Source organism: Daucus carota, chromosome 3, assembly GCF_001625215.2.
Source record: "Daucus carota subsp. sativus chromosome 3, DH1 v3.0, whole genome shotgun sequence".
In the NCBI taxonomy this organism is placed as follows: domain Eukaryota; kingdom Viridiplantae; phylum Streptophyta; class Magnoliopsida; order Apiales; family Apiaceae; genus Daucus; species Daucus carota.
In genome coordinates this window covers 47481841-47497480 of record NC_030383.2, presented here as the reverse complement: position 1 = coordinate 47497480, position 15640 = coordinate 47481841, and the positions used below count along the sequence as shown (strand labels likewise).

The following is a 15640-nucleotide window of genomic DNA, read 5'->3' as shown; positions in this document are numbered from 1 at the left end:
TTGTGTTAATATAAAATTAACCCAACTATATTTCGAGATAAAAATAACATACCATTTTCAATATATATGTTCAATCAATATATATAACATGCTCAAAATATAATTATTTTTTACGTAATGAATAATTTTTTATTATTTTAATCAAAAATTTGATTTATCGTGAAAAATAGAAACCCCGTAAGTATGAGATACCACGATATTTGAATTTCACAAGATAGAGCGGAATAAATTCACTACAAATAATTAAGTTTAAGAGTAAAGTGCACTTTGTGTACTCCTACTTTAGCCAATGCATCATTTGTAATACTGTAGTTCCAAATCGAGCACTTGCAATATCAATTTTTGTATTTTATTACACTTTGTTGTATTCAGTTAATTTGGGTTTACTCCGTTAGTAATTTAAAGAGTAAAGTGCACTTTGTGACTTGCACTTTACTCAAAAATTTCACTTGCAATACTCTAGTTGAAAATTTACAGTAAAGTGCAAGTATAAAAAATATATTTTAAGTAAAGTGTGAGTGCAAAAAATGCACTTTACTCTCTAAATTATTAACGGAGTTAATCCAAATTAACGGAATGCAACAAAACATAATGAAATAAAAAAATTGATATCGTAAGTGTTCGATTTTGAATTACAATATTATAAGTGGTGTTTTGAGCAAAATGCGACTTTACTCTAAACGTAAAGCATCCACATTATTTTACGATGATACAACATTAACTAATACAAGTATAAAGTAAGATTGTTCTCTGAACCTGCCACAAAAATTATCGATCGAGTTACAAAGAGATAAGGATAACAAAAGTGGCGAAACGATGTCGTATAATCCTAGCTACGCGTGCAGACCAGTCACTACGCCGTTAAAACGTGGCCGTCAATTCATAAGGTGGGCCCAAACTAGGAACCAAGCTTCACTTTATTAAAACAAAACTCACTTCAAACAACATTACACCAGTGTACTAAGCACAACTCAAGAACTCACAGATACATACACCTATACATACAAATTCAAGAAATATAAAGACACAAGCTTTTTATACAAACGGTGGAGACCGTGATGGGAAGAGGGTCCCTACTATAATAACCCACAAGGTTTCTGACGCCAATGCAACCTTGTATTTATGATTATTTTTATTTATATATTCATTGTACTTGTTTTTTAATCTTGCTCACCCTCTTCTCTTTGCTTTTTCTCTTTATCTGGGGGTTTGTATTTTCTGCAAAGCTGATTCATTTACAAATACCCATCTTTTTCTATTTTGTTTTGAGCTAATTTTTTTATTTTTTTATCCAGATATGAGAGATTTTGGGTGTTAGATCTCCTTTGTTTATCAGGTATTTACCAGATCTGAAGCACATTGGGTTTTGATCTGTGTGTTTTTGTGCATTTTAGTGTTTTACAGCCTTGAATTTATTAGATCTTGTAAGATATTGCTTGGATATGTTGTCTTGTTTGTTTTGCAGTTTCTTTTTAGATTATGTTGAATTGTTTTGAATTATTTAATTTATAAAGTAGGCTGTAACTTGTAAGGTAATTTTTGCAAAGGTGAAGTATTTTCAGCATGGGTTTTGCATTGCTGATATATATGACTATGTAGCATTTTCTATGATTTTTGTTAGCAGTGAGATCTCACCGTCTCAGTGTCAGTGGCATTATCTACAAAATTGAGGCAGAATTTGGCAAAATGTGCTTTAGTTTGCCGGTTGATTCTATTGTTGGATCATGCTAAGTATTTTTAATTTTAGTGACATAAAGTTGATCTTTGTGAAAATGGTAGTAGTCGTCTGGTCTAATTTTTTCTGCACATCCCAGTGTTTTGATTTATGTTTATTTGTAGCTGTTTCTCACTTTATTCAGTAATATGCTTGTACACACTATGTAGTAAGTATGGACATGTTATGATCTCGGGGGATCTCACAGGATCTGACTGTAGTGAGAAGAATGTTTTGATTTTTATACTCTTTATACATAAGAAGTATCAATTTACGAGTCTTGACAAAAGGTACTCCCTCCGTCCCCTCCAATTCTTATCATTTGGAGGGGAGTGTTCGACACGCATTTTAAGACTCATGAAAAATATGGTTCTATAACTTATTTTTAAAATTTTCTTTTTCTGAATAAAACTTTAATGTTTAAACTTTTATTCAGAAAAGGAAAATTTTAAAAATAAGTTATGAAACTATATTTTTTATGAGCCTTAAAATGCGTGCCGAGCAGTCCATTTCAAATGATAAGAATTGGATGGGACAGAGGGAGTATCAATTTACAAGTATTATCCTAACAAAAAAGTATCAAGCAATTGATCATTACCAGATAAACGAGCTTGTCTTGTATTCTGTAGCTAGTAATTCAGTATGATAGTTGATCAGTTCATTTGACAATATATTGCGGAGAGTTATATCACTTTTAGTTGCCAATGTGAAGGTGTCATGGTTTAATATGTGTGATAATTGGTTTCAAATAATTAGAATTGTTTTTTAAGCTTAATAAGTAAGTGCTACAATTTCAGGTTGCACTATTTCTGACAGGGACAAGTGAGCAATGGGTAAATCACCAGGAAAATGGATTAAGACTGTGCTTTTTGGGAAGAAATCTTCCAAGTCCAATGCAGCAAAAGTAAGAATTATTTCATACTAGTTTCAAACACTCACTAATTGTGATTTAAATTGTTTTTGCTGTAATTCTGTGATTCTTACAGAAACACTCACTTCAAAATTGATTATAACTGTTTCTTTTAATATGCCTTTAAATGTAAAAGTTATTTTTCACTTGGCAAAAATGAATAGAAGTTACTCTTTTCTGCTATTTTTAATACATATTATATGCAGTAAAAATATTATTTGCCTGAGATCTGTGCTTGAAGATCATATTTCTTCTTTCTAATGTTCTAAGTATCTAGAAGTGGCTCGAGTGCAGTCAGCATACAATTGTAAGAATCTTATTTAGATGTTGATACAGTTATGGGTAATAAAGTATCAGTGTTAACATAGGAACTATATATTTTGCTTTATATCGATATCTTGAACCTTCCAAGTATTTGTGCCGCTCATGTCTGATGGAGTTGATCTCATATTGCCAACTGTTGTTCTGTTTTGGTCCGTTTGTATTAATACTTTGATAGTTACAAAAAAAAAGTTGTTTGATCCTCTGCCTGTTACTTTGATAAGATGCTGCCTCTTGTTTGATCCAGAATTCCCAGCAAGCATCATAGTCTACTTGATTTTAATTCACAAACTCCCTCTGCAGCTACCTTACTTATCAGTTTGCTCTCTGACTATGTCTTATATGTTCACAGTTCTGTCCCTCTCTAATGCTTACCAAGTTAAAGAGTTCTGCTTTAGTTTGAATTAGGTCATTTTAAATTGTCTACTTTTTTTCCTTTTACCTTTTTTCTCACAATTTTCTAATACACCTGCAATGGGGTGACAAATTTATATGCGCGTGTGCGTGTCTACACAATTTACGCTCTGACACTGCTATTCTTAAGGACCAGCAACTCTGTTCGGTTGTAGTTGCAATTCACTCACAGTATTGCAAGTGCTAAATCCATGATTTTATTGTTAAAATTTCATGAAGGATGTTACAAGCGGGAGAAAGATTTCATCTGTTGCTAGGGCACCATCCAGTGATTTGGTTGAGAATCCTTCAGCTGTCTTAGAGACTGCTATGCAGACCACTAACCCAAATGGTGGTTTGCCAGAACGTGCGACAGAAGTTACCAGAGCTCCAACTTCTGAGGTTACTTTACTGTCTGGGGTGCAAGGTGCAGATGATCAAGGTACCATGCCACTAAGCTCAGCAGACACTGATGAACTAAATAGGCAACACCAAGCTGCTACGAAGGCACAGGCAGCTTTCAGGGGATACTTGGTAATATTTTGTTGTAATATGTAGCGCAATTCTGATTAACCAGTTATTAAGTACACAGTTAAAACTGCTGATGTTGTTGTCTCTACTAGTGATGCTGACTTCTAACAGCCCTTGTTCTCATTATGCTGAAAGCTTAATTCTAAATGCCAAGTAACTTCGATATTGCGTTGTTTGTCATAAACTCACCTGTATATCACTGTGGAACTTTACCTTATTTGCTGGATGCTGCAGCAAGAGTTTCGTGGTTGACAAACCTTGCACATTTTCGTATTAGCCAGATAGTGGTAGTATTGTTACTTGAGTTTGATGCTGGAACTTCCTAAACTATACACCCTCTTGTATTAAATGCATTTAACCCTATTAGTTATTACCTAGATAATTTGTTTAAACATTAGGCAGTGTTCTTGACAATTCCCAACCATGTAAACTCTTTCAAATGCATTTTTTAATTGGTTCCAGCTTGTATACTTGCAATACGATCACTATGCTCTAATGTGAAATGTGGTGTGAAATCTTTCATATGAGGATCTGACAATAAAGTAAAAGGCATATATCTGCGATAAACTTTGCTCCATGTCTTTTTCTTAAAATTTCCTGGGCGTCTTTTCTCCATAATTATGACACCAATTGTATTTGATGAACTGGAGTGCCAGCAGCCGTGAAGCAAGCAATTTATTACTGTATTTGGAGTAAGATGTTGTGATGTGTATGTGATAAGAGGTCAACCTATTAATAATTTACTCCATATTAAAGTACATATGATTGGTACCTGGAAGCTTGTTAAGTCTTGTATAACTCTAACCTCCCAGATGATTCTTTTCTGTAACAAATAAATGATTTTTCAATTGCTATATAATTGATTTGTCTTTTTCTATTTATTACAAATATTTATGCCCCCTCTCCCTGGCCCTCCTAGGGATGTATAGATAAGCATTACTTGCTTGAATGTCATATGCCTTCTCCTTCAATTTTTGATTGTTTTCCATCATATAATGTGAAGGCGCGGAGGGCATTCTGGGCCCTGAAGGGCATCATAAGGCTGCAAGCGCTTGTTCGCGGACATTTGGTTAGAAGACAGGCTGTTGCAACTTTGCAATGCATGCATGCAATTGTTAAGTTTCAAGCACTTGTTCGAGGGCGTGCTGTCAGACTTTCTGATGTTGGACGTGAAGTGCAATATAAGTTTGGAGAACCTGTGGTAAGTACTTTATGACCTGTAAGTGGTTTTATTGTACCTGTTGACACCGTAACTTATGTATGATCCAGATAGTTTTTCGGTGCATGCATTTTTTTCGTATTCTTGTAGGTACTAGTTGGGAAGATCTGTTATTATCAACAATTTTTTATCCAGAACTAACAATCAACCTGATTAGTTTACTGGTTAACTCTTTCTTACCTTGTTATTGTAAAGTTGATCGCAAAAGTAGGCAAGTAATTGACATGCATGGGATTTTCTCATATCTTTGCATTGGCCTTTTACAACCGCAAAAACCCAAGTACTATCCTGATACTTACATAAACAGAAAAAGTTTTCACATAGCGACAACTGCTTTAGAAGTATCTTGTTCTTCAATATCTACTTTAAATATCTTTGGTCCACTCCATGTCATATGTCGATAATAATGAGATAATCATTGAAGCATCTTGAAGCCTGTTACCTGAAGTCTCCGGAAGCTTCAAACATTAATACCTGTCCAAGTGTGGACTTGGCGAAACATAAAATTTTGTATGTTTTTGGCTCCAGATGAAGTGCAATTGTTTATGACCATCTCTGGGTACTGAGTGTCAAACATGGGTACTTGAGGATAATTGATAAAGGTCAGGGTAACCTAGCTTGAAGCAACAAGGATCATAGATATTTCTAAGAGCGTTCTCTTAATTCTAATAGATTCAGCTAAAAAATTTCATATTAAGAATTTTTTAAAATTATTTGTTATCCTTTTTTTTTTGTTGTTGTGATGCTGAGTGAAGCTCAGCATCACTTATAATCAGATTAATGGAATAAGGTTTAAAATGAACGATTAATGTATTATTGCAAATGTGAAAAAGATTATTATGTCAAGCTATAAAGTTGTGGTCATACGTGTAGGAAGTAGTGATTTTAAAAAGTACTACTAATTTATATACTGACTACTCAAGTCCCATGCTAGAATATTAGCTATGTTCTTCATCTGTTTCCTTCATTGTGGTCAAGTCAATAATTATTGTCTTTTTAACAATCATTACTTTTACCTTTCTCGTTGAACTTGACGTTTGTATATGTATTTCAGGGTAAACCACTCGACATGCTTCGAGCAAATACTTTTCCTGGGACACTGAAGGAATCGAGCAATCCTTTTGTTAGGAAGGTATCTCGTGTTTTAAGTTTATATAAATATTATTGTTAATTTGTTATTTTATACATCTCTTTTCCTTGAGAGGGAATTTATTTTCTCTTGATGTATATCCCCAAGTGCTTCTAGATATAATGACCAGCCGGTTATATCTACTGAAGTAAATAATGCAAAGAACATTTATCTTCTCTTGATTATGTTAACTAAATCATAGAAAAAAAACTTACATTGACAGCTTCATTGTGTTTAATGCAGCTTCTATCTTCGTCACCTACTGCAATGCCCTTAAGTCTTCAGTATGATTTAGGAGAACCAAATTCTGCATGGAAGTGGCTTGAGCGTTGGTCCTCGTCTAGTTTTTGGGTACCACTCGCACGTCCAAACAAGATTATTGATGCAAAACCTAAGAGAAAGCAGGCTGGTATGCAATCTGATGAAGTAGAAGCAGTTAGGCCAAAAAGAAGTGTTCGCAAGATCTCAGGAATGAATGGTGACAGTAGTAAATTGCATTCCTCAGAATACGAAAAGCCCAAACGTAATCCAAGGAAATCTTTAGGCCATCAGCCGGAATCAGTGCAAGAGCCCCAAAATGAACTTGAGAAAGTTAAACGTAATTTAAGAAAAATCTCCGCAACTGCTTTAGTGCCTACTGATACTCCTGAAACTGTAATTGAGAAACCGATCAATCCGAAAAAAACACACGGCTCCCCGAAGCATGATGCTTCCGAGCAGGTAGCTGATCTTTCTTCTGAAAAGCCTAGTGATATAAAAGTAAGTGATTCATCTGTTGCATTGCCTACACAGCCTGTGGCAGAAGCACCTTCAGAGTCATTGGCATTGGATAAGCCAGTTGACGTGGTGTGTGATAATCTCTCTGCTGTTGAACTACAGCCTTTAGAAAATAATGAGAAGGTAGAAAACAGTCTGAAGGTTGACGAGGATCAAACTTATAAGGAAGATCAATCTAGCAAGGAAAGCCAGAAAAGGAGGAGGAGGAAATCCAATCCAGTGAAGGCGGAATATCCTGAGAGTGTGTCTCAGAACTCGCCCACCTTGCCAAGCTATATGCAAGCAACTGAATCTGCGAAGGCAAAGCTTAGAGCACAAGAAGCCCAAAGATTTGGTGATGAAGAGGCTGAAAACGGTTTCACCAGAAGGCATTCTCTGCCAGCCTCAACCAATGTCAAACTTAGCACTCCATCTCCTCGTATGCAGAAGCCATTACAAGCAAATGGCAAGACCGCAAGCAAAAGTAACAGATCTCTCACGTCTTCTAGAGATGGTATGAATACATCTTTATGGCACTTTTACCTTTACTTCGCATTTTTGTCATGAAAAATATTTAATCATCAATATCAAAGAGAAGTATATCACTGATAAACAAGTTTTGGTCGTTTGAGAGGATTGTTGCAGACCTTGGTCTTGGTTCACAATTGAACCCCTCTAAACTGTTTTGAAGGTGTTTTGCTTTGGTCATTAGCTAAATTCTGGTCTCTAGTTGTTCCATTCTAGGCTATGTGGCCATACCCAACTGTTATGAAGTTGTTTCGCTTTAGTTGTAACTTTTAAGGTAAATTTTAATCTCCTAGTGTTTTGGCAATTAGCTCTCCTAAACCCTTGTGTTTGGTTGGGGAGAATGGAATGAAATGAGTGAAATTAAAGTGGAACAATGAAAGGAGGGAAGATTTAAATAAAATGAGTTAGTTCAAACAAAGTTTCTATGATAAAATTTGAGAAGAAAATAGTTATAGAGGAGAATGGACCATTCCTTCTCAAACGCGAGGGCTTGACCTATAGTTTAAATGGTAAGCAATGGAACGAGGTAAAATGAAAATTTTGATCATTTACCCATTATATAGCTCAAATTTCATTCCATTCCTTCCAATTTCATTCCTCCAACCAAAGACAACATTAAGGTTTCAACAACCATTACTATAAGGTGTTAGGAAGAATCCTTAATTAATTGAATCATAATACATTCAAAATTTCAAGAAGAGTAAAGTGCATTTTGTATACCTGCACTTTAAGCGAGACACCACTTGTAATACTGCACTTCTAAAACTACCACATGCAATATCATAGTTCATAACCCGATACGATTTATGCAGTCCCGTCTATAATTCTTAACGTCGTTAACAGACAAAGGGGTATTAATGTAATTTACCTTTGTAATGGCTCTTTTGTGCTTCTTTTTGCTATTTAATGAAGCCGCCGCCTCACGCAACCCTAATTATCCAGCTAGCATATGAGACATTTGTTGGAATATTAGGGTTGCGTGAAGCTGTAGAATGATTTGGAGTGGTTGCAACTTCGTTAAATAGTAAAAAAAAGCACAAAAGAGTCATTACAAAGGCGAAATTACACAAATACCCCTTTATTTGTTAACGGCGTTGAGAATAATAGATGGGAATACATAAATTGTATCGGGTTATGAACTGTGATATATATATCGCATGTGATGGTTTTAGAATTGCAGTATTGCAAGTGGTGCCTCACTTAAAATGCAGGTACACAAAATGCATTTTATTCTTAAATTTATTTCATTAGTTACAAGAGTTTACAAACTAAAACGGTTATCCTTCCAAAAAAGCAAGGGGACTTTTGTGTTTGTCAACAGGTCTCTGAATTTCTGCCATGTCATGTGTTGGTAATATGTAATCGTGAAAATCTCTTTTGCCATTAAAAGTCCTTTGTTTTAAGTAGAACTATTTTAATTCTATACTTGAAGTTGGCTTGCCTAGGAATCTGAAGAACTAAGTCATTAATCTCTGTACGTGGCATTTATACACTTGTCATCAAACTTTCTATGTTCTTGTTAGTCATCTGCAATATCTAGCAATATTCTTATTTACTTGTTCTTTTTTGTTAAAGGAAATAAACCAGTAGTTTTGGTGTAATATGTTACTTTCTGATTCTTTTTGTGTATATTCATTACAGACAAGTTGCTCCAGAGTGGCTGGAGGAGGTGAGTGGCCGGCTTTATAGTAGCACAGAAGGACTATACTGCAGTTTGGTTCTTTATATATTTTTCTTGTTATAAGAAATCTATTGCAGAAGTAACTGAATGTGATCGGACGATTGGTAACCGTTTGGTGTATTTTTTTGTTGCTCTCTTTACATTTATCTGTCATCTGGTGTTATGTGGAATGTATAGTCATGGACCTCCCCAGTTTGTATTGATTTTGTTTAACCTGTGTTTTCTTTTCATCCCGAGTTTAGAGTTTGATGTGAGCATTGTAGTCCCCTCTCCGGTCATGCCTAAACATGTGAAAAACCTTGATTATTTACTTTTTGGGAATGATCCTGTTTTCGGATGTACTTCAATATGATTACATAATTTCTCTACTTTCCTGATCTTCATGGCCATATCCGACTACTTAGATGCTTGCTTTGTGTGTTTGATATATGTTCCGTTGATTCCTCGTGTTGGCCAAGTCTTGCAGAAAATATAGATTATATAATTATTAATGAAATACAAGGGAACACATGTGGACTATTATGTTGCTAGTTGTGTTAGAAAAGTGAGAACAAGTCAAGGCTGGTTAGCTACATAGAAGCCTTCTAGTCAGATGCATCTTTAAAACATGCTAGGTTGGAGATCAACCATGCTAAATTTATATTTTGTGGTTGAGCCTCAAAATTGTATCCTTCGGACACGCTTCTCTAAAGTTTTTGGGAGAAACTCAAAGCTCAACAATGAAAAACAAACCTCTTTTTGTTTCATTTCATCTCTCTCTTATCTCTCCCTCGGTTTCTCTCTCCAAAAAAAGAAGGTTCTTTTAATATATATTTTTTCATACATAGATCATGTGATCACGTGAAATTTTAGTAAATAACATGTTTGTGGCTACAGTTTACGTCAATTTATAAAAATTTATAAAATGTGGCTGAATTTTGCAAATAGCAAAAAGATGGTTGACATTCGGTTCCGTCTTTTAAAATATTGTGACTGCAGCTTGTGCCGATTTATAAAAATACGGCTCAATTACGAAAATAGGAAAAAGATGGCGGGCATTTTTCCTGATCTCTATCTCGCCTTCACCTTCAACCACCATCCGCCACCGCCTTCAATCCATCCACAAGAATTGAAGTTCTTTTGGTTATTATTATATGTGTGCACACGCTCTTGTGTGTCATTGTGGAGTGATCAACAGGGAGAGGAGTGAATTTACTATTTTATTCCAGAACTAACTGGAACTAAAAAATATTTTGATTTGGTTCAGTTCCTTCGGGAACAACCAAAATTTTGTTTTCAAAAATAAAATTTATATTGTGATTTTCGAGTAGTTATGAGTTACATGACAACATTTGGTATTAGTTAAACATGATTGAAAAATTGAATAGGTAAGATATTAGGTAAACTTTGATAAATATGTAACACATTTTGTTTTCATGATATTATATATATATTGACGGACTATATCTTAAAAAAATATTATTATTATTTCATGTTGTTATAAATATAAAATATTATTATTTTATTATAATACATGTGAAATCTTTATACGGTTTCTAGAGAAATGTAACCAATATCGATATGCTCAATTTTAAGGTCCAGTAAGTAAATATAGATAATATTATGATTTGACTTAAATTTGTAAGAGCATCTTCAACGGTGTTGGCATAATGGTTGACTAAATTGGACCTGTAAGAGATTATGTTTAAGGTCCAGTAAGTAAATATAGACAATATTATGATTTGACTTAAATTTGTAAGAGCATCTCCAACGGCGTTGACATAATGGTTGACTAAATTGGACCTGTAAGAGATTATGTAAAATTTGCATAAGACTGCTTCGATGGTATTAGCTATATTGGTTGGCTATAATTAAAAATAGTATGTTATTGATATTTTTGGATTGTTATAAATAGAATATATCACTTAATATGATATTAAGTGATGTGTAATCTTCCTACAGATTTTCTTACAGACCTATAGCGGATCGACAAATATAATCATACATAGGAGGTTGGTTATAATTATTGATAACAGGTGGAAATGGTTGGAGCATGAATTTTTGAAGCCATTAGCTATAACTTTTATTTTTGGTATGACAATTAAGATTTTAGCTAAGGAGTCTTCATGGTTGGAGATGCTCTAAACATATAAGGGGTCGTTTGGTTCGCGGAGTGATATGAGTTTGGAATGAGGAATCGGGTTAAAGTGGTATGGGTTTAAGGTATCATATCTGATATCATGTGTTTGGTTGATTGCTGGAATTGATATATTTAATTTTTAAAGATAATTATATTAATTCTTTATATTAATTAAAATATTAATAAAATTATTATTGTTATATATTTTTGCATTATTGATTATTTTTATATTAAATATTAATATATAATTGCTTAGATAGAGACAAAAAATAAGATATAAAACTGATACCTATATCCTCATTTCATACCCACCTCATCCCTTGGGTATCAAAAATCATACCTTGTGGGTTTGAGGAATGAGTTTGAAAATTTATTTTGTGCCAACCAAACATCAGGTATGGGTTTGAAATGGACGAAACCCATACTTGATTCCAGATATCACTCAACCAAACGACCTCTAAGAGGTACACGTGAAATGGAAAATTTTCATATATTTTATAATTTTTATTATGATATCATTTATTCCATTTTAATTAAAAACTTATAGCGTGGCCCGTAGGAGGTACTCTTAGATTTTACAAAAATTGGTCCGGGGACAACATGCAAGAAAAAAGTACATGCTCTTTCTCATTTTCATGTCAATTTTAGAAAAAAATAATTTCTAATTACTTGTTACTCTCCGAATACTAAAAATTAGATATTTCTTTTAAAACTATCATCCTATATTTTCTGACAAGTACAACTAATACAGATTCAATTATTAACTTATCAAAATATTTTTTTTAAAAATATATGATTTTTTTATGAATAACATATAAAAGAGGATGAATATCGAAGAGCATATTAAAAATACAAAGTAATTAAAACTTTAGAAAGATAGTTTGACAAGCTCTAACGGGCCACCTGTATTCCCCAAAAAATTCCATTGAGGAATATCTTGGAAGTATCGAAAAGAAGACTTCAATGTAAAAGTATGTACAATTTAAATTAATTTTGAATTATACTGGGCATCCAAAATTCCTATATTACAAAAAATTGTACTAATAATGGAATTTGAGATTTTTTTTTGTCAGGGTCTACATATTCGTAGATGAGTTGTATCTTCAGATACAATAATAGCTTGAAGAAATTTCATTCATTCAAAAAAGATTATCATCTAACCGAAAGATATGCAAGATATCTCCGGACGTTTAGATAACAATATTTAATGTCCGAGAGAAAAAACCCATATAAATCTCTACCAAAGATCCTGCAAAATACACACGAAATAAGAACACGAAATAAGAAAAACATAAGTTCATATATAGAAATTATATACATTACACAAATTATAAATGATAATATATCCAAAAATAAATTATTTCTAAAAATGTGTGTATGTAAATTTCGTAAAGTAAAAAAATAAAATAAAGTTTCAACCAAAGAAGGATCTTTGTTTAGACACTAAAATAATTAAAATTGGTAAATTGTTTCTTACACGTCGAGATATACGCCATCAATTATGACCACCCATGAATGGTACAAATCCGCCGCACAAATATAATATCTCATCATAATATGAATTTATTACGGTCAAACAAATTTAATGAATTTAAATGTAGCATTTAAATTTGAGATGTTTGATTTATAAATTTTTTGAGATGTTTGACATGTGCCATTTAAATTAATTTTGAATGAATTTGAGGTCTAACAATTTCTTTTTCTATTTAGCAAAATAAAATAAAATGAGGTGCTCCTTCATCCCTTCTTTCCTCCAAAGAATTATTACTGAAAATGACGGAGAAGACTGGCTACAGAGTTGAGCAGAGAGAAGACTTGTGCACAGAAGACCTGTGGACTTGTGGTATAAAGGTCTGTTCTTGAGCCAAATTATACCTTTATAATAATAATCAGTATCAGAAGAAATGATCAAGTAACTTAGCATGGCTTCAGATAAATGGCCTTCTCTTACTCTACTTTATTTAGTTGTGCCCCTGAGCATCATCCTTCCCTTGTTGATACTAGCCTGCTGCGTGTTCATTTGTCGGACTCGGAATACACCTCCTGATATTGAGACAGGATACAAGAATCAGAACATGATGAATGTGACGAGGGGTGCTATGTGTTCAATATGGAACTTTGATGGTAACATTGCATATGAAGACATCATAAGAGCGACTAATAATTTTGACTTTAGATACTGCATAGGAACTGGAGGCTATGGAAGTGTATATGAAGCCAGGTTGCCAAGTGGTAACACTGTGGCGCTGAAGAAACTTCATCGCCTAGAAGCCGAGGAGCCGGCTTTTGACAGGAGTTTTAGGAATGAGGTGCACGTTTTGTCAAGTATAAGACATAAGAATATTGTGAAGCTCCATGGGTTCTGCTTGCATCGTCGATGCATGTTTCTTGTCTATGAGTACATGGAGAAGGGTAGTTTATTTTGTGCCCTTAGAGATGACGCCCACGCCATTGAATTGGATTGGAGTAAGAGGGTAAACATTGTGAAAGGTATAGCACATGCTTTATCTTACATGCACCATGACTGCACACCACCTATAGTTCATCGAGACATATCAAGTAATAACATCCTTTTAAACTCTAAGATGGAGGCATTTGTCGCTGACTTTGGTGCATCAAGGTTGCTAGACCTCGATTCATTGAATCACACTACAGTTGCAGGCACTTACGGTTATATTGCTCCAGGTTAGCCCATCTCTCCATGTCACATGTTTTATTTTGTAGTATGCAGAGATATCTTTCTGATGAAATTCTGATACTAATTATGTTAAACTAGCTATACAGATATCTGTACATTGATCTAAAAATTGGATTCTGGTGGTAAAATAGAGTTTATACTCCAATGATATTGCTGAAATAACTCAAGAAATAGTTGTATTAGTTTTTAAGCTCATACAAATGCAAGGATAATGATAACTATTTTTGATTTCATATCTGGAATAACTTATCCATTTTTGGTGATCCGGTGAATGATCATCTCGAAGATAGTTCAGTATTTCTTACCTACGCCCTCTGTCCCATTTTAACTGATGTTTGACTCTTAGACACTTATATTTTACGCTCAATAAAAAAATTCAATTCTTATATCAAATAAAAGTTTAGATTCTAAATTTTTATTTGATATAAATTTTATAAAGATTAATTATATTTAGATAGTCATTTTTTTAACACCTCAAAATACGTGTAAAAAAGTCAAAAGCAGTTAAAATGAGACAGAGATGATATGTATAGCTCACAACCATTGTATGTCTTAGTCTCGCTCTCATACTATTCTTTGATTTTTGTAATTCTGTAGAGCTTGCGTACACAATGGTTGTGACAGAAAAATGTGATGTGTATAGCTTTGGAGTAGTAGCTTTAGAAATCATCATGGGAAAGCATCCAGGAGACTTCCTCACATCATTCCCAACTCTGAAATGCACTCAGAATGCAATGTTGAATAATGTATTGGATGCGCGACTTCCACGTCCAACAAGACAACAAGAACTAGACATTATACTTGTTTTGAAGCAGGCATTCGCATGTATAAATTCCAATCCCAAACTTCGACCATCTATGATTACTTTATCTCAGGAGTTTTTAAAAACCACGAAGGCATTGTCCGCAAATTCTATCTATACCACTTCAATTAAACAAGTTTGCTGATTTTTGGAGTAATTGAGAGGATCGCAGCAACTAACCTGATTTGTTACTCAAGTGTTCCATGCCGTGGTTATTATTTGATATTCGGGACATAAATGAAGTATGTTAAGCAGAATGACTTTCTTGAGGTGATTGACATAGTGACATGCTCAGCAATATCAATGCTTTGTGATGACTGAGGCTGACAATGGTTTTACCAGGCAGCATTCTCTGCAGCTCCACCAAGGTCTCTGTAGCTTCGTTTGCAGAAGGCACGTCTCTGTATATGTACTATGAAATGTATAAGGTATATAATATGAGTAGTGCTGCATCCACAAAATTGAATACAAAATTTTGCATAAAATGATATGATTTAGGTGAAATGTTTTAATTGATGTGATTTATGTGAATACATGGTCCATTCAAATCGAAAATGTTTTATACCCGGTTTTCTGGTTTTCTGCCGGAAGCATCTTCCATTTTTAACTTATCTTCCGAAAGTAAAAATCATGTTTCTTTCTGCCATTGTTATTTCTGGTGAGCAGTTCTGTCATGAAACATATGCAGTTAAATATATAATTTATGTAAGATACATAAAACTAATAATTACAAATTCTGCAGGTGACATGAGTTGAATGTGTGAGTACTGAGTAATATCAAAACTGCAATTTCATAATTTCAATAAAGCAAAAACAGTAAAGGAAGACCTGAAGAAGAC

General features: G+C 33.8%; 2 protein-coding genes across 5 annotated transcripts; both read left to right on the top strand.

Moving 5' to 3' along the window:
- The first annotated feature begins 939 nt into the window (after positions 1-939).
- On the top strand, positions 940-9550 carry LOC108214575 (protein IQ-DOMAIN 31). Of its 4 annotated transcripts, none has more exons than XM_017386646.2 (8): positions 940-1093; positions 1296-1336; positions 2512-2618; positions 3579-3872; positions 4873-5070; positions 6143-6220; positions 6461-7487; positions 9143-9550. In XM_017386646.2, the coding sequence occupies exons 3-8, from the start codon at positions 2544-2546 to the stop codon at positions 9172-9174; spliced, it is 1704 nt and encodes a 567-aa protein (XP_017242135.1). In that variant the 5' UTR covers positions 940-1093; positions 1296-1336; positions 2512-2543; the 3' UTR covers positions 9175-9550. The 4 variants fall into 4 exon arrangements, with proteins under 4 accessions (XP_017242135.1, XP_017242137.1, XP_017242136.1 ...); XM_017386648.2 differs by having other exon boundaries at positions 950-1093; positions 2531-2618; XM_017386647.2 differs by lacking the exon at positions 940-1093 and adding an exon at positions 1095-1207.
- A 3510-nt stretch (positions 9551-13060) lies between these two features.
- On the top strand, positions 13061-15318 carry LOC108212580 (MDIS1-interacting receptor like kinase 2). Its single transcript, XM_064089230.1, has 2 exons — positions 13061-13986; positions 14597-15318. Exons 1-2 carry the CDS (start codon positions 13224-13226, stop codon positions 14944-14946), a joined length of 1113 nt encoding a protein of 370 aa, XP_063945300.1. The 5' UTR covers positions 13061-13223; the 3' UTR covers positions 14947-15318.
- The last annotated feature ends 322 nt before the right edge of the window (positions 15319-15640 follow it).